The 23,307-nt window shown below is 46.3% G+C and overlaps 1 protein-coding gene across 1 annotated transcript in view; it reads right to left on the reverse strand.

Moving 5' to 3' along the window:
* Positions 1-23,307, reverse strand: part of LOC137431082 (CST complex subunit CTC1) — a 441,606-nt gene that overhangs the window by 40,133 nt on the left and 378,166 nt on the right. The window contains exon 10 of the mRNA XM_078782659.1: positions 16,598-16,781. Within this exon, the coding sequence (XP_078638785.1) occupies positions 16,598-16,781 (184 nt within the window). The remainder of the gene's footprint in view (positions 1-16,597; positions 16,782-23,307) is intronic.

The raw sequence follows: 23,307 nt of genomic DNA on the forward strand, positions 1-23,307 counted from the left end.
TCAAGTGTGTTTGTGGTTTATAATATTTTACAAGCCCGGCTACGCCACTGTTAGACTTTTGGTCTTGTTTTCCTTAGATTTAAACTACATTCCAGAGGTAAAAAGGTCAATGGTTAAAAAACCTTACGTAAAATTAGTTTTCACGTTGTATGAAGTGCAAGCATAAACTCGGTGCAGTAATACCTCGCTTAGCGCTCAGGATGCATTTCTGGAAAAGAGCGCTAATCAAAAATGTGCGAAAGAGGTCATTCATTTTACCATTGCTTCTATGGAAAAGTGTTCCTGACAGCATCATTTCTTACACATGAGGTATATGAGGGCTTCATATGGGAATTGGTCATAGTGCTATTAATAATACAGATGGTAAACATATTATTATCTTACTATAATTCACCAAATGTCCGTCTGTCTGTCTGTTTGTCTGTCTGTCTGTCTGTCCGTTTGAAGGTACCGTAAAAACTGCTGAACCGATCGCAACGATATTTTGGGTGGATAATCCTGGGATCTCCAGGAGTAAAATAGGCTATTTAGTTTTCCCAATTTCAGCTTTAGTCTCCAGCATCCTCAGGTTTGGACTCCCGCATAACATTCGCGTTCGCATAACGTTCATTGTGACGATGTTCTCATTGTGACAATGTTGTTTTCCCGGGTGCCGCACAAATGGCTGCACCGATCGACACCAGAGCGCTAGGAAAGTCCAGCTTAAAGTGACTCTAACGCAAAAGAGGAGGATTGGAGCAGTGTTTGATGTCCAGCACTTTGAGGAAGCTGACTATCCAGCAAAGCAGCAAGGTCACAAGCTGCCAAGTCTGTATGATACAGGACGTAAGTGCCCCTTCTGCAAGGCCCACTGCTGGAATGACGAATGACCTGGATTCTGCTGTGAGCAGGGCAAAATTGCAATCAATCTGCTCGAGACCTACCCTGAAGATTTCAAAGTTCTGTTCGACCGAAAGGAGTTTATTGAGAAGATACGCCAGTTCAGCAATGCCTTGATCATGGCATCGATCGCAATCAAGGAGCACTTCATGCCAGGATTCAGCCCCATGGTGAAGCTTCAAGGTAAAGTCTACCATTGCATTGGACCACTCCAGCCAGAAAGTGATCAATCGCATCCAAAAAGTCACGCATCCAAATCACGATTTGAAACACGATGGAATAATATTTACCGATATGAACAGTGAAGTTTTATTGAAATTCTACAAATACTGTTTAGATGTGATTTGATGATTTGCGTGTGATATGATATAAAGGATGTTTATATGAATCGTTTAAAATAAAAAAAGCCTTTAATTTCTGATATTTTGCCTTTTCATTTGGGCCTCCCAATTGAAGCCCCGCCCATAGGGCGGGTACCGTTGCTAGTATAAATAAAAACAAAATATATTTTTTACGGCGTAGCCCAGAGGGCAAAGCCGTCTAGAACAGTGTTTGTCTGTCCGTATGTATTTATGTATGTATGTATGTATGTATGTATGTCCCCTCAAACGTCCACAAATAAATCAGAGCTGAGGATATGGTCACATGATAGGGGTGATGTGATGTGATTACGTCTGTGATGTCATCACGGCGTACGACGGCTGACTCCACACACTGCCATTTTGATTCCTGTGAAGTTCAGGCCAAACTTATCGTCGAACCTGTCATATATCACAATCGCCATGCTCTACCTTTACCTTTTTCATTCAGTGTGAAACACAAACAAACCGATTGTTAAAATGATCATCAAATATCGAAAGCATCGGTGTTACGGATATTCCAACGACACAGTACGTATAAGGCCTAAGGCTTCATGCCTTCATGGCTCACCTTCAGGCTGTTTCGGACAAATGAGCCCAGGTTTCTTAATACAGTATTTTTTTCCGTAATAATAATAATAATAATAATAATAGCGTTAATGCTAATAATAAAGTAAATATAATTGTAACACTGCAATCCCTTTGTCGTTATTTCAAAGTTTCTAGATTGAAGCGGTGTATGGTTGGTTCATTGTTGACTTGAAATATAGAATAAACCAGTGTCTCAATGCTATCTCTTCACTTCCATGGTGACAGACAGCTTAGAGACTTAGAGTACTTCAAAAAAAAATTAATACTTATTTGCTAGCTGGTATCTCCACCCAGGTCACACTCTTCAACTAAAGTATCAAACAAGCTGGACTACGCCGCTGTTAGACTTTCGGTCTTGTTTAATATAGAACGTTAGTAAGTATTAACAAGAATATAAAATACGTACAAACATCAATAACAAGCGTTACGCCAAGGTCCCCCGTCGGTGAAGTCATGCGAGTTGACAAAGTGGAAGACGCAAGGCGGCCATCTTGGATTTTGACGTGGCGACCCAATTTTCAATAACGTTCTTCCTTATGCCTAGATACACCCACACATCAGATTATAAGTTGGTACTTCGCTTATTTTTCAAGATATTCCGCTCACAAGGTTCAGACATACATGGCGGCGGCCATCTTGGATTTTGACGTGGCGACCCAATTTTCAATAGGGTTCTTCTTTATGCCTAGATACACCCACACACCAGATTATAAGTTGGTACTTCGCTTATTTTTCAAGATATTTCGCTCACAAGGTTCAGACATATATATGGTGGCGGCCATCTTCGATTTTGACGTGGCGACCCAATTTTCAATAGCGTTCTTCCTTGTGCCTAGATACACCCATACACCAGATTAGAAGTTGGTACTTCGCTTATTTTTCAAGATATTCATCTCACAAGGTTCAGAATACATGGCGGCGGCCATCTTGGATTTTGACGTGGCGACCCAATTTTCAATAGCGTTCTTCCTTGTGCCTAGATACACCCACACACCAGATTAGAACTTGGTACTTCGCTTATTTTTCAAGATATTCAGCTCACAAGGTTCAGACATACATGGCATCAGACATACGTGGTGGCGGCCATCTTCGATTTTGACGTGGGTTGCACCCACACACCAAATTCGAATGCGGTCCTTCGCTTACGCACGCACGCACGCACACCCGCACGCACGCCCACACGGACGGACGGACACACGGACGGAGGGGAAAACCATAGTCCCCCTTTCGCTCCGCGGAGCGACGGAGGACAAAAATAATAATTTCCGTCACTCCGACTCTGCTCCAACAAGGTGTCGGTGGGAAATGAGATGGAAGGAGGCTCATCCTGTTCCAAAACGAAGGCGGAGTAAACAGCGCTGATTGGCTCAGAGCATGTGCGTACAGTACAAACAATGGCGATGAGTGTGTTTACTCGGCGAGTGCAGCGTATTATGGATTTTTTTAATTTTCTTTTTTTGAGTGAAAAAATTATCCAGGACAAAGAGAATCAGCGTTACACGGGGCAGTGTTAAGTGAGGTGTTACTACCGATGTTTTCTCAAATAAATGATTTTAAAACAACAAAAACACTCAAATCCTTTGTTGCTTAGTTTATTATGATGAATATTGTTACGGTCCGCGGATTAGATGTTATTTTTTACCGAGCGGTGGTGTAACCGCGGCCGAACAGTTGTTCCCCGACTGAACCAGATTCACCCGATTCACCCGATTCACCCAAACGTTGGCCGAATCGCGCCACAGATACTCAATCTGGAAAACTCTAAAGCGACCGAATGCAAAGAGGAAGAAGAAGACATACAGAAGAGTAACGGGGTTTATTATGTACACATACACAAGCAAGAAGAACAGTCACGATTATTTACAGGGGACATGAGACGCAGGCGACACAGTGCAAATTACTAGCTTATCTAACAGGCTTACTTAATACCCAGGACAGAACAAACGAAGACACAGACTCACACGGGGAATTGCAGAGTGGATTGACTGGAAGGAGAGGAAAGTCCACTGGGTCCGGCAGCACGATCCGCCCGTTCTGCAGCCGCCGTTCCTTCGCGGCCCTGCTCCGAACTGCCGTCCAGGCCCCTGAGCGGCTGGCGAGCGTTGTTGCTGCTGCTGCTGTAGACGCTGCCGCTGGCGAGCAAGGTGACGAATAGCAGGCTTTTGCGCTTCCCTGGATGACCTCTGCTTTTGGACCTCACAACTCAGCTCTGCTCTGACGACCCAGCTCTTTCCTTTGCACCTCACCACGCAGCTCAGCTCAGCCTTGGACCTTTTTGCAACTCTCCTGGACTCATCTGCTTGTCTCCTTTTTGGGAGCGTCCCCACGGCGGGTTATATAGGCCCCGCCCTTCACCCTTTGCGAACCTCCCCCAAGCATTCTCTCTCCGCCCTCTCAAGCCAAACCCCTCGTTCTGGGTTGGATGAGCGGGGCCGACTTACTCCTCCCCTCTATGACGAGGTGGAGACCCGCCTTTCTTCCCCAACCCTGCCTCGTGGTCAATGGCGGCTTTGGAGGGGATGTAATTGCCAAATTGAGGCTTGGCCATTACGAAAGGGGAAATGGAGGTTTTTGGGAATGGGAATGAAGGGAATCTATCTCTTTTCCTCGGTGCAATGGAGTGTCATTTTAATGGAAGACAAGGCCTTACTCTAAAACACATAATAAGATATAAGCTACTGAACAAGGGTTTTATCGGGTCCTGCAATGTGGTGTTTCATGGAATAACTACCGAGACGCCCTTTTTATCTTTACACAACTCCGGAGGCAGGAGGCGCAGAATAAACAACAATAATAATAAAGCACACAAAAAAAAAAAATACAGTCCTCATATCCGCAACACTGCACCCTCCTCCTCTTAGGCACATCCCGGGCCTACAACTTTTATTTAGTGTGACACGTAGGTGTAGTTCCCTCTACTTTTAACCTGACCCTGAGTGCGACAGTTTTAAAACATAAATAAATGTGTCCCGCTGCTCCATTGCACCCTGCCTAACAGACTCACGCCCACAGTTAACCGAATTGCGGAATGGTCTTCAAACTACACACTGACGGTGGGCAGCATTATTTACAATTGACGCTACTTTTATTTACAAAACGTAACCCAGGACCTGTAATTGTTCTTTCTGGGGGGGGGGGGGGGGGGGGAGACAGTCTGCTCTGCATCGACGCACCATGAAAGCACCCAAAAACGCACCAATACACCCTCAGGCACCAATCGGTGCCCAGTCATCATAGTTCATCAATGTTCATGAATAAAAATAACCAAACAACCCCTAACCCTGCAGGTGATCTCTTGCTCTTCGGCTCCCTCTGCTGGCTATTATTATTTGTTCTTCCAGATGTTGTCTTTTCTTTGCTGGCGGCCTATTTGTGATAATAAAATGCACCTAACGTGTCCGTTTTCTTTTTCTTTTTTATGGCCCACAGGGCCGACTAGTGTGGTTCACCTGTGGGGCATCGGTGCCCTGTGGCCAAGGTCCGCCAGCAAGATTTCGCGCCCTCATGGCCGGTTCCAGCAGAGGGGCCATGCCCCAACCCATGGGGTCCACCAGTGGTGCTCGGCCACAGACATGTGGTCCATAATGTGGTGCATCGATGCAGACAGCTGGTTCTGGGAGTTCCGGGCGCACAATGGAGGCCTCACGCACGCTCCCCTCGGCGCCCAATGGCGCACAGGTCATGTGGGAGACAAAAGGGGGAAGACAAATGAGCGAGGGGTAAGGTCACAAGGGTACACATCAATAAGGCAATGCAAGGCGAAATGCGTACGGAGAGCGAAATGAGAAAGCTCGTCCCTACCGTACGTCACCCCCCTGTCACCTACTCTACCCTTGCCCTTACCCCATATTTACAAAATCTACACCTTTACAAATTCGTCGCTACTGTCACGTCTCCCCATATTTCCCTGATACCAAATTCGTCTCCACAATCCCTCTATCCAAAATTTGCCATCACAAATTCATCATCAATCCTCATAAGGAGGAAGAGATGGAACATCAAGCACTATGTCACACCCACGTCATGATGCGTCTCACAATCCAAAACATTTGCACACAAAAAATAATCAAACATGGCATGGTGTGGAGTACCTGTCACCTCAGGTGAGTGGATGCAGATGGTGCGAGGAGATCCTTCATCCTATCTACCCTCTAAATGACTTTAACACACGTTACACTACCCGGGGTCTCTCCCTGCCAATCCATTGGCTACTTACACTATGGGTTCTAAAAACCAATTCCCATTGACCAAACTGTGGTGCTGCTCAATTTGGGGTCTCACTCCCCCGATTCATCTCCCGGTGCCCTTGCACAATTTCTGGGCTGGGTCGTGCAGCTCTCCCAGCAGGTCTACCTACTGCACACCTCCACCACTGTAGTTGCCACCCGAGCTTACCTAGCTCCTCACCCTAACCTAACTAACTGGGGAAGGCCCCTCCTGGCTCTGTCACCCCTTGGTGCCCTCTGGCACTGGGCTACCCGGGTCCGTCCTCCAGATCCTCGGGCCCCATCCACAACAACCCTAACGGCTCCCAGAGCCCACCTGCGGCCTCACCTGGCCGACATCCTCACAGTGGTGGAGTGCCCAAACCAACTACACACACTAACAGGCTACACGCCCAGCCATTTCCACAACACTAATGCACCCATCCAAACATCATTCTTCCACCCGCACCACAGATGCCAATATCCAACCACAATTTACCTATACCCTCTACCTAACACTTACACTACCCGCCCCGGGTATTCGTGAAGGGGGTCCACTCTTCCCCCATTCACAGCTTCGCACCATCCACTCCACTCCTTAGTTTCCACCATACTCACTCCACGACCATCCATTCCAATACTCCATATACTCCACACTACCATTTATTCCAAACACCTGTTCCTCATACCTGTTGTTGCACACCTGTGCACTCACACCTGGTGCCACCTGCGCCCTCCTCCTCTTCCTGGACCAGTTGGTCAACACAACACACATCACCATCACCATCACTCAAACACTGCTCCATACACCTGTTCAGTTGCACACCTGTGCAATCACACCTGTTCCTTACACACTTTTCACAATACACTTCCGAATACACCTCCATCACTCACACGGCATCATCTCATCTAACTACTCCCCTCTGAAACTCGCGCTTCCCAGTTGCCCCTTTAAACTATTGCGCTCCCTCGTCATTATCATCCACTCTAATCTACCTGCGTCCCCACAACAGGTGTCATTGTCCCTAACTAATCTTAACGTCACCTAATGTCAATCTTCTAGAGCCCTACACATTATCCAAACCCTCCCTCGGCGAGCTTACACTGCCATAAACCCCATAACTCTAGTGCTCCTTTGCCCCCCCTTGTGAGGGATGACAGAGTTGCCATCCCACCACATCGGGGACGTTCCACTACCAATTTTGCTCACCAAATTTCAGCCAATCAAAAATTTGCTAATCATCTGCCAATCACTGTACCATTACCAATCATCACTCTGCCAATCCTTTGCCAATCATCAAATTTTGTTTTTTCTAATTTCGGGTCCAGACCACTAACCTCATCACCCGTCTACTTACTAGATCCTCTCGGTGCGCCAATTCACTTCTAAAGCTCGGCTTCGTAAAGCCGAGCAATGAATGCGGGTTCTTTGGTGCCGGCGGCTGGATACGCCCGGCATTCGGTGCAGGGAAGGAAGTTTATCCGGGCCGAGATCCCACGCACCACCTCGGTACAGAGCCATCCAATGGCCCGATCTCGACCTGCCGGAAAGCCTCAACAAACAGTGGTCGCCATGACGACCCTTCCTATCGGGCTGCCCGCTCCGCCCAGCGGAGCACGGACGCGGCCGTTCCAAGCGCGGTCCAGCGTGGATCACGTACGGCGGTCCTTTCGGACCCGCCGTGGTTCGGATCCCCGCTGGTCCTCGTGGCACGCGAAACCCGGCACGCACCGAGGGCCCGATTCGGCTATAAGTCGCTCTAACCGCGAACCCGGTTCCCGTCGATGCCTCGCCTGCATGCTTACACCCCGCAGCCCGTTCCTTGCTCATATATCCAGCTGTTCCCATGCTCCTTGTCATTGCACCTTCTCTTACACACCCAGGTACACTCATTCCGCTCACATACTTGGTCACACACCTGACCACCGAACACCTTTGCACACACTCGTCGCTCGCACACCTCACCAACACACCTCTTCGCGCCCCCTTCTCGGTCACCTCCTCTGTGACAATCACAGGTGTGCTCTCACTCGCACACCCAACCACGTGCCTCACTACCAACTCAAGTGTGCATTCCCACACATGCTCTACCATTCCAGGTGTGCATCCTTCCATTCCAGGTGTACATCCTCGCTCCCCTGTCACAACCAACTCACGCTCCGTGTCACTCTCACTACTCTCACCTCCACTCTTGACAGCGCACTCACCCTTAACTCTCGACAGCGCACTCTTTCCTCACGCACCTGTCCGTTACACACCTTTCTCGCGCACCCTCTTGCGCACACTCTCCCGTTACATCCTCTGTAACACTCACCACAGGCGTGCATTCTCCCTTACTCTTGACAGCGCACTCTTTCCCCATGCACCCGTCCGTTACACACCTTTCTCGCGCACTCTCTTGCGCACACTCTCCCGTTACTTCCTCCGTAACACTCACCACACCGCGCTTCCATGTGCTCCCTCGCACACGTGCTACGACTGACTCACTCTCGATAGCACACTCACTCCTTGGCGCGCACTTTTTCCTCACACACCCCAGAGTCGGACATTCTCGCACACCTCCTCTTTCGCACACCAGACCTGTCGCACACTTCACCAACGGCCTCTCACGAACACCCGGATCCAATTCAACCCCCAAGCCGACTGAAGCTCCCCTCACATCATCTACATTTCCACGTATATCGCCACTCACCTTGGCACCTCGTCTCCGCACCTCCTTCACCACCTGCAAACTCTTTATTTGGTTAGTGAGCACATCATCACGATTCGAGCACAGACCTTGTACCAATTCCATTACCTCCTCCTTTATTTTCTTTTTAGTTTCCCTTCGTCTCTTCTTAATTTCACTCACCCCTTCTTCCACCTCCTCTAATTTTTCCTTTACCTCCTTCATCTCCCGGTGCGCCCCCGCTATCTCTTCCTCTAACGCCACTTTAACCGTTTCTATGTGCGTCCTCACCTCTCGGTCCTTCGTCTCCATTACTTCTGTCACCTCTTCCAACTTCTTCGTCAACCCCTCTTGTACCATCTGACATTCCTTCTGTGTCGCTATTAATTCGTTCTTAATGTCTTTTTGTGTCGCTTTTAACCCCCCGATTATTGCAGTGTTCTTTTCCACTTGGTCCACTAGTTCCTTTTGTCCCACTGTCAGCTGTTCTACTCCCCTCGTCAGACCCTCTATTCCCCCTTGTAACCTCGCCGTATTATTCCTCACTTCTTTCTCCATACGCTTTTCACCTCGCTTTACCTCCTCGCATACCCCCGAGACCTCCTCACTTACACCTCGCCGTATCTCCTCTTTCATCTCCTCCCTCTCTTTTGTAGATGCCACCCTCATCTGTCCCAATTCATCCCTCTGAGCATCCAGTTTGGTTTCTACTCCGATTTTCACCTCCTCTATCTGCTCTCCCATTTGTTTAATTTCTTGGGCGGATTGCTCCCCTATTTCCCGCAATTTGCCTTCCATCCTATTTTCTAACCCCATTAACCCATTTTTCACCCCCTCTATCTGATTCTCCTGGGCAGCCATTCTATTTTCCACCCCCGTTAACCCATGTTTCACCCCTTCTATCCCATTGTGTAACCCCTCAAATTTCTTGTCTAATCCCTTTAAATTATTGTCTAGCCCCTCAAATTTAGCTTCTAGCCGTTCCCCCATTTCTCCCATTTTGCCCCCCATCGCTCACTATCGGCCCTCGCTTCGTCCCTCATTACCCCCATACTGTTTTTCAAACCTCCAATTTGGTCTCCCATTTGGCCCTCCAATCGCTCACCCTGAGCATCCATCCGGTTCCCCATTTTGGCTTCCAATCACTCCCCCTGAGCATCCATTTTTGCCATCATTTGAATCATAAAGACTCGCATGTACTCTGGCATCTCTGGCTCGGCTGCCGCGACCACGTGCGCAGCGCAGTTTGGTGCTGCTACAGTCACGGGCGCGGCAAAATTTGGTGCCGCTACACCCACGTGCGCGAGGACGCCATCTTGTGCGCCTGATACCCCCTCAACCACCTCCTCCATATACATTACCCCGAAGTCCTGGGTTACTCCTAACCCCTCCTCTAGCTCACCCATCTGCATCCGATCGCCTTGACCAGCCATGGCGCGATTTCAAAATTCGGGTTTTGCTTTAAAACAACACAAATTTCGGTGGTTCCAAATTTTGACCAAATTTTTTCTAGCTGTTTTAAAAATTTGGTTCGGGCCTCGTATCTCACTCCCCGACACCAATTTGTTACCGCCAATAGTACAATTGGTGTTCCAAAATTTGGGCTAAATAAATTTAGTCCCAGGTTCGAATCCCAACTCCTGACTACCAATTTGTTACGGTCCGCGGATTAGATGTTATTTTTTACCGAGCGGTGGTGTAACCGCGGCCGAACAGTTGTTCCCCGACTAAACCCGATTCACCCAAACGTTGGCCGTATCGCGCCACAGATACTCAATCTGGAAAACTCTAAAGCGACCGAATGCAAAGAGGAAGAAGAAGATGTACAGAAGAGTAACGGGGTTTATTATGTACACATACACAAGCAAGAAGAACAGTCACGATTATTTACAGGGGACATGAGACGCAGGCGACACAGTGCAAATTACTAGCTTATCTAACAGCTTACTTAATACCCAGGACAGAACAAACGAAGACACAGACTCACGCGGGGAATTGCAGAGTGGATTGACTGTAAGGAGAGGAAAGTCCACTGGGTCCGGCAGCACGATCCGCCCGTTCTGCAGCCGCCGTTCCTTCGCGGCCCTGCTCCGAACTGCCGTCCAGGCCCCTGAGCGGCTGGCGAGCGTTGTTGCTGCTGCTGCTGTAGACGCTGCCGCTGGTGAGCAAGGTGACGAATAGCAGGCTTTTGCGCTTCCCTGGATGACCTCTGCTTTTGGACCTCACCAACTCAGCTCTGCTCTGACGACCCAGCTCTTTCCTTTGCACCTCACCACGCAGCTCAGCTCAGCCTTGGACCTTTTTGCAACTCTCCTGGACTCATCTGCTTGTCTCCTTTTTGGGAGCGTCCCCACGGCGGGTTATATAGGCCCCACCCTTCACCCTTTGCGAACCTCCCCCAAGCATTCTCTCTCCGCCCTCTCAAGCCAAACCCCTCGTTCTGGGTTGGATGAGCGGGGCCGACTTACTCCTCCCCTCTATGACGAGGTGGAGACCCGCCTTTCTTCCCCAACCCTGCCTCGTGGTCAATGGCAGCTTTGGAGGGGATGTAATTGCCAAATTGAGGCTTGGCCATTACGAAAGGGGAAATGGAGGTTTTTGGGAATGGGAATGAAGGGAATTTATCTCTTTTACTCGGTGCAATGGAGTGTCATTTTAATGGAAGACAAGGCCTTACTCTAAAACACATAATAAGATATAAGCTACTGAACAATGGTTTTATCGGGTCCTGCAATGTGGTGTTTCATGGAATAACTACCGAGACGCCCTTTTTATCTTTACACAACTCCGGAGGCAGGAGGCGCAGAATAAACAATAATAATAATAAAGCACACAAAAAAAAAAAATACAGTCCTCATATCCACAACAATATTTTCGGTCTTCCACCAACCAAGCAATTTCAAGGAAGATATTGGATTCATGAAAAAGTACCAGGCAGCCAGGCAGGAATAAAAAAAGCAAGCAGTATAGGAGTGGGCCTCAAAGAAGCAGCATGCTGAGGGCAAGGGTTAATTGAGGTGGCGTGTTTGAAACCAGAATAACAAAACAAGTGTTAATTAGCTTCAGCACAGAGCAATGGTGGCCCACCTTAAAGCTTTGAGAATTCTGGTTTTTGATTCACACGCAAGCTTGAGGCTATTTCATTGCAACTTAAAAGGGAAGACCTTTTGACACATAAGGTCTTATCAAATTATTAATAATCATCAGCCTTGTTAAGTTCAAAACGTTCAAACGTGTTCTTCAGCCCCACAGAGCTTAGAAAGAAAGAAAATTAGAAAATTGTTTCAAATGTAAAACGAATGACTTTTTGTAATCTTGGCAATATTGCAGCAACCATGCAAACTATTTTGGAACCTCAGCACATCCAAGTAATACATTAAAGGAAAATACTGGATTTATGGAAAGGCGTACCATCTGACATAGCACCACTAAGGAGAGTCAGCAGGATTGCAATTAGCCTGGAAAGAGGAGCAGCTGATGGCGAGGGTTAATTGCGGTGGCAAATTAGAAACTGAGGTAATGCGAATAAGGAATAATATTGCCTAAGGCACAGACCAATGGTGCCCCACTTTCGAGCTTTGAGAATTCTTTATTTTTCTCCAAACCACCAGGGACACCACGATTAAACAGCTAACAGACAAATGTAACAATTCATTGTAAATATATACATATGTTCCCAATGATTGTCTTTGCCAAGTAAATGAATACCGGCAAAGACAATTACCGTAATTTTCCAATTATAAACCGCATCGTGTATAAGCCGCACTCCCCAAGTATTGATAATTTTGAAAGACAAACTCGTGTATAAACCGCACTCAAATATAAACTGCTTTTTTTTTTTTTTTTTTTTTTTTTTTTTTTTTGTATACAAGATCGAGGCTCGTGAAAGAGCGAAAATTAATCACACAGAAAGACAAACAGACACATAAAACAAATAACATCGGGAGCGGTAGACAAGATGGGGAGAGAGGGGGAAGGACACAAACACAACATTTGAGAGCAGGGACCGAGAGACATGGAGACATCGAGAGATCTGTGGGAGGGAGAGGGCTTTGGGGGGGAGGCATGTGAAGGGGGGAGGCATGTGAAGGGGGGGAGGCATGTGAAGGGGGGGGGGGGGGGTGGGAGAGGTATAAACATATGGACACTGCCAGGATTTCCAGGAAATAAGTTGGAATTTCAAACAAGGTGGATCTGGGGTGAATTAGTGGGGGTAGAAAAGATCAAGGTTATGGATGGGGGAAGATAAGAGATGGTGGTGAACAGCTGTTTTAACAGCTGTTAAGCTGTTAAGAACTGCTTCCCATGCCTCCTCCTTCCCATGCTTCCTCTCCCTCCCACAGATCTCCCGATGTCCCTGTTCTCTGCTGTTGTACTTGTGTGCTTCCCTCTCTCCCCCCATCTTGTCTCCTGCTCCCTTTATTATACGTTTTGTGTGTCGGTTTTTTTTTTGATTGATATTAGCTCTTACATGAACCTCGATCTAGTACACAAAAAAAAACAAAAATAAAAAACTGCGGATGGGAAATAAAGAAGACCATATCCATATCAAATTAAAATCGAATACACTTAATCTGCTGGTCACTTTTAAGTGAAGATAAAGCAACTATAGACAATTTAGATTGTTGAAGACATGTTTTGTAAGCAATGATTCCATTGTAGCATCATGGCAGAAGAGAACCAGAACAAAATAACACCATTTTGGGGCAACCCCAAAAGGCTGTTACCCAGAAACAACTTGCCTTCGTCTCCTGGAAAGCAAATCCAACGGAAGGAAATCTCATTTCCTTTCACAAAGCCCGAAACAAGTGTGTGTCCACCCTCAGGAGAGCCAGGAAACAATATCTCTCCGTTCTCAAGACCAAACTCTCTTATCTGTCTCCCTCTTCCAAATCCTGGTGGCGTCTGGTCAAATCTGTTTCTGGTGTTTGTTCCCCCTCCATCCCCTCCCTTACTTCAAACGGCTACACAGCTGACTCCGCACGTGAAAAAGCTGAATGCCTCAACTCTGTGTTTACCCCTAAATCTTGTGTCCCAAACCCATCCCTCTCTGTACCCACCGTACCCAGTCGTACCCAGCTGCTCCTGGACTCTGTGTCCTTTCCTCCTGACAAGGTGGAAAAGTTTCGGTCAACCCTCGACTCTGATTCTGCAACTGGACCAGACGGCATCAGCCCACGGGTCCTAAAATCCTGTTCTTCTGCTCTTTCACTTCCTCTCTCTGTTCTCTTCACCCTCTCTTTTGCTCAAGGTCAACTGCTATCTGCTTGGAAATCAGCCAACATCACCGCTTTGCACAAAAAAGGTGCAAAAACAGATACTAGCAACTACAGACCAATCAGCCTTCTCCCAATTATCAGCAAAGTCATGGAATCCATCATTGCTTCGGATATGAAATGTTTCCTCTTCTCAAATGGGTTGATCTCTGATCATCAATTTGGTTTCAGACCAGGTCACTCTACTCTGGACATGCTGCTTCTGCTGTCTCAACAATGGATGGAGGTCCTCAATGCCAAGCAGGAAATTAGAGCTGTCTCCCTCGACATATCACGTGCCTTCGATACGGTCTGGCACCCCGCTCTGCTCACCAAACTCTCCTCCTTTGGTATCCATGGAAATCTCCACGCATGGCTGGCGGACTTCCTCTCTAGTCGTAGTCAACGTGTGGCCCTGAATGGGTTTCTCTCATCTCCTCTTCCTGTTCAGGCTGGAGTTCCCCAAGGCAGTGTTCTGGGCCCTGTGCTTTTTCTGGTCTTCATCAATGATCTGTCTGACTCTCTTGAAAATCCTCTATATCGCTTTGCTGATGACTCCACTCTCTGCCGCTCCATTCCTCATCCCTCAGATCGGCAGTCTGCAGCCTCCTCACTCTCTGCAGACCTGGACAAAATCACAGACTGGGCAAACAAGTGGAACATGTCTTTCAATCCTGACAAATCTCACACTCTTACGATGTCTCTCCGAAAAGACCGACTGGACAACCCTCCCATCTACTTTCTGAATAATCCTCTCCAAGAAGTTCTGTCACTCAAGCTTTTGGGTCTCACTATCTGCTATGATCTTTCCTGGGAAAACCACATTTCCAAGCTGGCCTCCAAAGCCAGTCGCCGACTGGGCATCCTCCGTCGTGCGAAGTCCTTCCTTGGCACACCTGAGCTCCTCACCACATACAAGGCTTTCATCCGCAGCTCAATGGAGTACTGCTCTCCCCTCTGGGCTGGTGCTCCTGCCTCACACCTAGCTCGTCTTCATGCTGTTGAAACCAAAGCATTCAGAATCATTGGAATCTCCCACGATGACGCTATCTCCGAGGGCCTTTCACTTACTCACCGCAGGCAGGTTGGTGGTCTTTCCGTCTTCTACCGACTCCTCTCCGGCCTTGCTCCCCCAGCTCTCTCTGGGCTCTGTCCCCCAAATATTCCTACAGGTCGCACAAGATCTGCCTGCAACCCTCTTATGGTTAAACTGCCAAAATCAAGACTCTCTGCTCACCTTCACTCCTTCATTCCTCTTTTCTCCCGCCTCTGGAACAAACTCCCTCACTCTCTTCATCCCACTCCTCCTCCAGGTCTTTAAAACGGCTGTTCACCACCATCTCTTATCTTCCCCAATCCAAAACCTTGATCTTTTCTACCCCCGCTAATTTCACCCCAAATCCACTTTTTGAGGTGCCGACTTCTTTCCTGGATGTCCTTGGTGTCCTTGCGTTTTATACCTGTCCTGCCTCCCCCTAGGCCCTCTCCCTCCCACACATCTCCCGATGTCCTGCTCTCAAATGTTGTGTTTGTGTGCTTCCTCCCCTTCTCTCCCCATCTTGTCGACCACTCCCCTTTTTATATACTTGTTTGCTTGTTTGTTTGATTTGTTTGTTTGATAAATGTTAGCTCTTTCACGAGCCTCGACTCTGTATACAAAAAAAAAAAAACCCCCCAGTAAACGAAAAAGGAGGATTTTGGAGGCATGGCATGTGGAGGAGTCTGTGGTGTCGCTCACAGAGGAGGTGTTGGATTTACCACTCGCTTTTGGCCCTCTCATGCGGAAACATATCAGGGAAACTGCGTCACCAAACATAAATTATTACTAATCATGTTGTTTATTTTTCATTGATTTATTTGAATGATGCTACGTTTTGTTTGATTCAACGTGTGATTTAACGGTTGTTTTGATGTGACATCCAAGGTGTGGTTTCAGTGGTGCAACGGTTTTGATGTACGGTTTAAATTTGAATGGCACGAGTTGTTCCAGAAGGGCATTGATTGGTAGTTCAGTGTCCCCATCCCCTTTTTCTCTTATATAAGGGAGGGTATAGAGTTGTTTTGCTTTACTCTTGAGAAAGGTCAGTGGATGCACGTTTGTCCGTGTTGCTGATCGAAACGTCGAGCAGTTGTTTGTTTGCTCATTAAAGGTTGGAGAACTAAAAATGGATTCATTTGATATATATATATATATATATATATAACAATAAAACAGGGATATATTCATGTGTAAGACCGGTGTGAAGAAATTATTGCAACTGGACCAAGATCTCTCACTGACCATTCCAGCACTCTTGCCCTTTAACTACTGAAACACACAACCAAATCATGATAATTTCTCCAACTTTACTGCGACTTTACCATATTAGTCTTGCAAAACATCCAAGCAAGCCACTTGTGTTGATGTGTCGTGTGTGTGTGTGTGTTCGTGCATGTGTGTGTGCGTGTGTATTTATGTACCGGAATGTGCTCGCATATATCTGTGTGTATACTGTATATCCTATTTTATTCGAATAAAGAAAAGGGGAGAAAGAATGGTACAGAGAGCAAATTCATGTTTGATTCAACATTCTCGAAACGATGAGCAACTGTACAAGTGTGAAAAAGATACAATTTTAAATATAAGGTACAATGCTCACCCTGTCTGTGATGCAACAATGTGGTTCATCCAGCACCTCCCGATAGATATTCCGCTGGGGCCCTGGGCTCAGCATTGGAGTCCTGAGGTCAGGCGCTGATCTCTGCCCCAGGAAAAGCCTCTCTAGCAGGTGGGGCTCGTCACCAGCATTCAGGCTTTTCTCACTGAGCATATTTGGGCAAAACCTGAAATGGCAGAATGATCATGGCCTCACAGGACATTTTTCCATTGAACATTGTTGCTACTGTATCTCCTTTAGGCATGGGCAAAGCTTCTTCACCGGGATTAGAAGGTGTGGATTCCAATGAAAGCATTGCACCACCACACCTTACAACAAAGGGGAAAGTTTCATATTGAGAATCCTGCACAGCTCAGGATGACTGATGGCATAGTTGAAGAACATGTCAATATATAGGAAGGAGAAACATAATGCTGGAGAGGTTGAAAAAGAACCAAGTGGCAAAAGAGAGAGGGGTCCACGTGTTATGCCCCACTGTTCTCAAGACCACTCACACAATTCCCACCCCTTCCCCAAACCTGCAACCCCACCCCCACCCCTCTATTCTACCCCTGGGGTCTATACTATCCCTGAAAAGTTTGTTCAAAATAATTTAAATAAAGTAACTAGTTTAGGTACCCTTCCGTTGATTCCAAATTCTCCCCTTAAATCTCAAACTTTATTGAAGCTATTAACTCAATTTTTTCATCATTATCCCCCTTCCCCCATTAATTATTCAAACATAATTATTATTTTTATTTCTCAAGGGATTGCGGCCTCCAATTATCACTTCACACTTATGGTGCTGCACCCCTACCCCACTCCGACCCCCACTCCTCAGATCAAAATCCTCACTCAGAAAAAGATCATTATTACTTAATGGTGCAGCAGAACACGAGTCTCTATGCATGATAATGTCAGTGAGATACATAATGTATTGTTACTTGAAAAGGAGGTGGGTTTACCAAAGCTAGAATGTGTTAAGGATAGTATGGTGAATGTGCTCGAGTAGATTAAATTTCCACCTGTATACAAGACATGGATATATACGTATAACCTCATATACGAGATATAAGGGAATGGACAAACATACAACAACAACAACAACAGGCATTTTAAGGCCATTTTCCCTGCTAGAGCGGGGGTTAGCCTTGCGGTCCACCATGACAATCTTCTCCATTTTGCCCTATTTTCTGCATCTCCTCCACACATGACCAAACCATCTCAACCTGTTCCTCTTCACAGCATCAATCACAGGCTCTATTCCCATCATCTTTCGCATACATACAAACATGCAAACAACAAAATAGAGTGCGACAACAAGGGCAGCTTTGCATTTGTCAGCTTTGCCTGATTTGAGACTGGGTAGTAAAGGCGCAGCACATGGACCAATAAAAAGGAAGCATTCTGAGGTGAAATCAATGATCATCATCATAATCACACAAAAATATGCAATTTAGTGCCTGTCTGTATGTCTGAAGATTTTTGACCGTGATACATTCGGTTGTTACTTATCCAATCTCAATCAAACTTGACAGAAGGACTAAGGGTCACACAATGAAGGCTGTAGCGAATTCATTTGCCACCCTTCCCCAAGGGGGTTTTCTCCTCCAATAAGGTTTTCCCCGCCAATGGGGCTGCGTGTTGAGGTGTATGTCTGTGTTAAGATAGCTCTAGAGTGGCGTTTTTCAAGGGAATTTCTAACAAAAAATGATAATATTATAATATTAATGTTATTACAAAATAATATTAATACTAATAATATCCCACCTCCCCAAGGGATGTTTGCTCCGTGAACAAATGCTGTGTTAACGTTTATAAATAGCTTGTCGTGCCATTTTCGTGGGAGAAATGGGCCAACGGCCTCTACCAGAAGTAAAAATATTACAAACCACAAACACTTTTGATTACCTTTTTAAACAGTCGCTAATGCAGTTTAACACTAAACTGAAAGAAGTTTGGAAGAATCCGGACATCGGTCGTTCCTTATCACGTCGACGAACGCACCAGATCATAGCTCTACTGTAGTCTATATATCCCACAAGGGTTATTAACACGACCCTTCCTGCCGCTTCTGTGGAGTTCGTCCAAGGCGTTTTTCGTGGCATTTTTCCAAAGCCGTTTCTCATTAAAAAGTAATAACAACACTTATGATAATAGCATAATATTAATTATATTATGAAACAATATCCACACTCCCCAAGGGATTTGTGACTTGTGATATTGCCCTCCTCCTCTCCCCGACATCCTCATGAAAGTAAATTTTATTATAGGGAGTTTAGAATGGTGAGTCATGGTCTGATCTTTTCAATGACCTGATCTAACACAAGTAATCGTAACAATAATTGGCAATAATAATAAGGATAACAGCATGACCCCCTGCCGCTCCCATAGTGAGAGGCTGTACTAGTATATCAAATACGAGAGCGACGTTGTTTGTGCACCATCGCAAATCCCCATCATTCCCACCAAAAGTAGTTGAAAGATGGCAAAAAGTTCCACCAGGAATGACACTATCAGATTTTGAAATGAAAAAAATGTCCGTTTTGACCCGTGACCCCAAGTCTCCACCGCCTGGGGCATGTCCCAGAGGTCAAATCCAAAAAACGTTACATATTTCATGTGTCCCCCAATGTTGATTGCATATACAAAGTTTTATTTTTAAATGTTTAAAACAAGTGCCCATAATTGCATTTTTCTGTACCGGTATTCAACCGAGTGGCGGGGCCAAAATTCCACTACTCTTGCACCTTTGTGCCATGTGGTGATCATAACTATCAGATTTGGTGAGTTTCTGCCCAACCATTGAGGAGATAGCGTGACAAGTTGATGGACAGACAGACAGAGCCAATTACAATATCCCCCAGTTCTTAGCTCATCTGGAACGGAGTTTAGGAGAACCTATGCGATGGTGCGTTGTCCATCCATACGTCCGTCAGTCCGTTAACACTTGAAACTTCTTCCCCGAAACTGCTGATGGGATTGCGAACAAATTTGGCACAAATGATATTTGTTGTGTTGTGAATAAAGTTTGTTCACGGCATAAAAAAAATAATCTGGGTCTAATGGGGTCTACTGGGGGTCAAAGTGCATCCAGGTTTGACCCCCCAAAATAGGAATTTACTTTTTCCTCTGAAACTACACACAATATTTCGATAAAACTTGACCACAACCTTCATCACCCATGATGTACCAAAGTTTGTTCACGGTATTTAAAAAATCAGGCCCTGAGGGGATGTTTGGGGGGTGTGCCCCCCAAAATAGGTATTTGCTTTTTGTCTCAGAATATACACATGCAATTCTGATGAAACTTGACCACAACCTTAATCACCAGTATTGTACCAAAGTTTGTTCAGAGCATTAAAAAAAATCGGCCAATGAGGGGCAAAATAGGTTTTTTTTTGTTTGTTTGTTTGTTTGTTTAAAGTCTTATGATTATATTAGCATGATTCCACATGCTGCCCTATCTTCTAGAAACCATTCAAATTGGTTTAAAACACCTTTAGTCAGTGTCGTATACTGTTTATTCTACCAGGTGAGCGCCAGGGGTATTGCCCCTATGTTTGTTTTAAAAGCATGGGGATGACCAGAAACTACAAGACAGGTGATGCTGAAGCTGAATGGCATTTTTATTTTTTTTGTATACTGAATCGAGGCTCGTGAAAGAGCTAACATTTACTTCACAAACAAATCAACCACACAAACAAAATATATAAAAAGAGGGAGCGGAAGACAAGATGGGGAGAGAAGGGGAAGCACACAAACACAACATTTGAGAGCAGGGAGATGTGTGGGAGGGAGAGGGCTTGGGGGGAGGAGGCGTGGGAAGGGGGGGGGGGGGGTGGGAGAAGTATAAAACACAAGGACACCAAGGACTTCCAGGACAGAAGTTGGTATTTCAAAAAAGTGGAATTGGGGTGAAATTAGCGAGGGTAGAAAAGATCAAAGTTTTGGATGGGGGAAGATAAGAGATGGTGGTGAACAGCTGTTTTAAAGACCTGGAGGGTGGAGTGGGATTGAAGAGAGTGAGGGAGTTTGTTCCAGAGGCGGGAGAAAAGAGGCATGAAGGAGTGAACGTGAGCAGAGTCTTGATTTTGGCAGTTTAACCATAAGAGGGTTGCAGGCAGATCTTGTGCGACCTGTACGAATATTTGCAGGACAGAGCCCAGAGAGAGCTTGGGGGGGGGGGGGGGGAAAGGCCGGAGAGGAGTCGGTAGAAGACGTAAAGACCACCAACCTGCCTGCGGTGAGTGACTGAGAGGCCCTTGGAGTTAGCTTCATCGCGGGAGATTCCAATGATTCTGAATGCTTTGGTTTCAACAGCGTGAAGACGAGCTAGGTGTGAGGCAGGAGCACCAGCCCAGAGGGGAGAGCAGTATTCCCTTGAGCTGCGGATGAAAGCCTTGTATGTGGTGAGGAGCTCAGGTGTGCCAAGGAAGGACTTCGCACGACGGAGGATGCCCAGTCGGCGCCTGGCTTTGGAGGCCAGATTTGAAATGTGGTTTTCCCAGGAAAGATCATGGCAGATAGTGAGACCCAAAAGCTTGAGTGACAGAACTTCTTGGAGAGGATTATTCAGAAAGTGGATGGGAGGGTTGTCCAGTCGGTCTTTTCGGAGAGACATCGTAAGAGTGTGAGATTTGTCAGGATTGAAAGACATGTTCCATTTGTTTGCCCAGTCTGTGATTTTTTTCCAGGTCTGCAGAGAGTGAGGAGGCTGCAGACTGCCGATCTGAGGGATGAAGAATGGAGCGACAGAGAGTAGAGTCATCAGCAAGAAGATAGAGGGGATTTTCAAGAGAGTCAGAGAGATCATTGATGAAGACCAGAAAAAGCACAGGGCCCAGAACACTGCCTTGGGGAACTCCAGCCTGAACAGGAAGAGGAGATGAGAGAAACCCATTCAGGGCCACACGTTGACTACGACTAGAGAGGAAGTCCGCCAGCCATGCGTGGAGATTTCCATGGATACCAAAAGAGGAGAGTTTGGTGAGCAGAGTGGGGTGCCAGACCGTATCGAAGGCACGTGATATGTCAAGGGAGACAGCTCTAATTTCCTGTTTGGCATTGAGGACCTCCATCCATTGTTGAGAAAGTAGAAGCAGCATGTCCAGAGTAGAGTGACCAGGTCTGAAACCAAATTGATGATCAGAGATCAAGCCATTGGAGAAGAGGAAAGATTTCATATCTGAAGCAATGATGGATTCCATGACTTTGCTGATAATTGGGAGAAGGCTGATTGGTCTGTAGTTGCTGGGATCTGTTTTTGCACCTTTTTTGTGCAAAGCGGTGATGTTGGCAGATTTCCAAGCAGATGGCAGATGACCTTGAGCAAAAGAGAGGGTGAAGAGAACAGAGAGAGGGAGTGAAAGAGCGGAAGAACAGGATTTTAGGACCCATGGGCTGATGCCGTCAGGTCCAGTTGCAGAATCAGAGTCGAGGGTTGACAGAAACTTTTCCACCTTGTCAGGAGGAAAGGACACAGAGTCCAGGAGCAGCTGGGTACGACTGGGTACGGTGGGTACAGAGAGGGATGGGTTTGGGACACAATATTTAGAGGCAAACACAGAGTTGAGGCATTCAGCTTTTTCACGTGCGGACTCAGCCGTGTGGCCGTTTGAGGTGAGGGAGGGGATGGAGGGGGAGCAAACACCAGAAACAGATTTGACCAGATGCCACCAGGATTTGGAAGAGGGAGACAGATAAGAGAGTTCGGTCCTGAGAACGGAGGGATATTGTTTCCTGGCTCTCCTGAGGGTGGACACACACTTGTTTCGGGCTTTGTGAAAGGAAATGAGATTTCCTTCCGTTGGATTTGCTTTCCAGGAGACGAAAGCATGAGGGGAAAAGACCAAATGATGCTGAACATAAATATCAGGTTGTGCTGAAGCCAAAAGGTAGGAGTGGAAAAGGAGGGCGAGCAGTGTAAGCGAAAGAGGCAACAATATAATTCAGCAGCAAAAGGACCTTGCTGGCCCATGTGTCCTAGATTAAATTATACATCGGGGGAAAGAAAATCTCATACCAAGTCAAATATTTTCTTGACAGCATGGCAGAGGTTCCCACACACGACTATGCTGTATTGGTAACATTTGACAGTGAAGGATAAAGATTTATCCTTTGAGTCTTGCATTTAAATGCAATAACAGCATGGTCATCATGAAGATGGCAACACGATGGTCAAAAGGACCACCATGACTGACACCCATCACATCCATGAATATCACAAGCAATAAGACCAAGAAGAAAGTTCTCGATTCAAAGCAAATGTTGTAGTCCAGCAAATTTGTGAAACCATCGTGCATTTGAAGATAAAAGCATGAAACTTGAAAAAAATCATACGAGATGCCAAGTGCAGCATTTTAAATATTTCTAACTAGCTTCGCATCTGTCTATGTCAGACTAGCTATGGCAGCCACCGGGTCCATCCCTCATGAAAGCAATGAAGATAAGCTTCCAAATGTGATTTAAAAAATAAATAATGATGGCTGCCCCTAAATCAACCCCGGGGATTAAAAAACTGACCTCAGCATTCACTTAAAATGAACTTTGCGACATTTGGAAGTTACATTTAGGCCAAAAGCATCAACATGGAACATAAGAGGATTGCATACAGTGTCTTCAGAAAGTACTCACACCCCTTTAGTATTTCACATTTTGTCGTGTTACAGACTGAATTTAAAATGAATTGAATTGAGATTTTTTTTTGTCAC

This window comes from Myxine glutinosa, chromosome 7, assembly GCF_964187855.1.
Source record: "Myxine glutinosa chromosome 7, kmMyxGlut1.1, whole genome shotgun sequence".
NCBI classification, from domain to species: Eukaryota; Metazoa; Chordata; class Myxini; order Myxiniformes; family Myxinidae; genus Myxine; species Myxine glutinosa.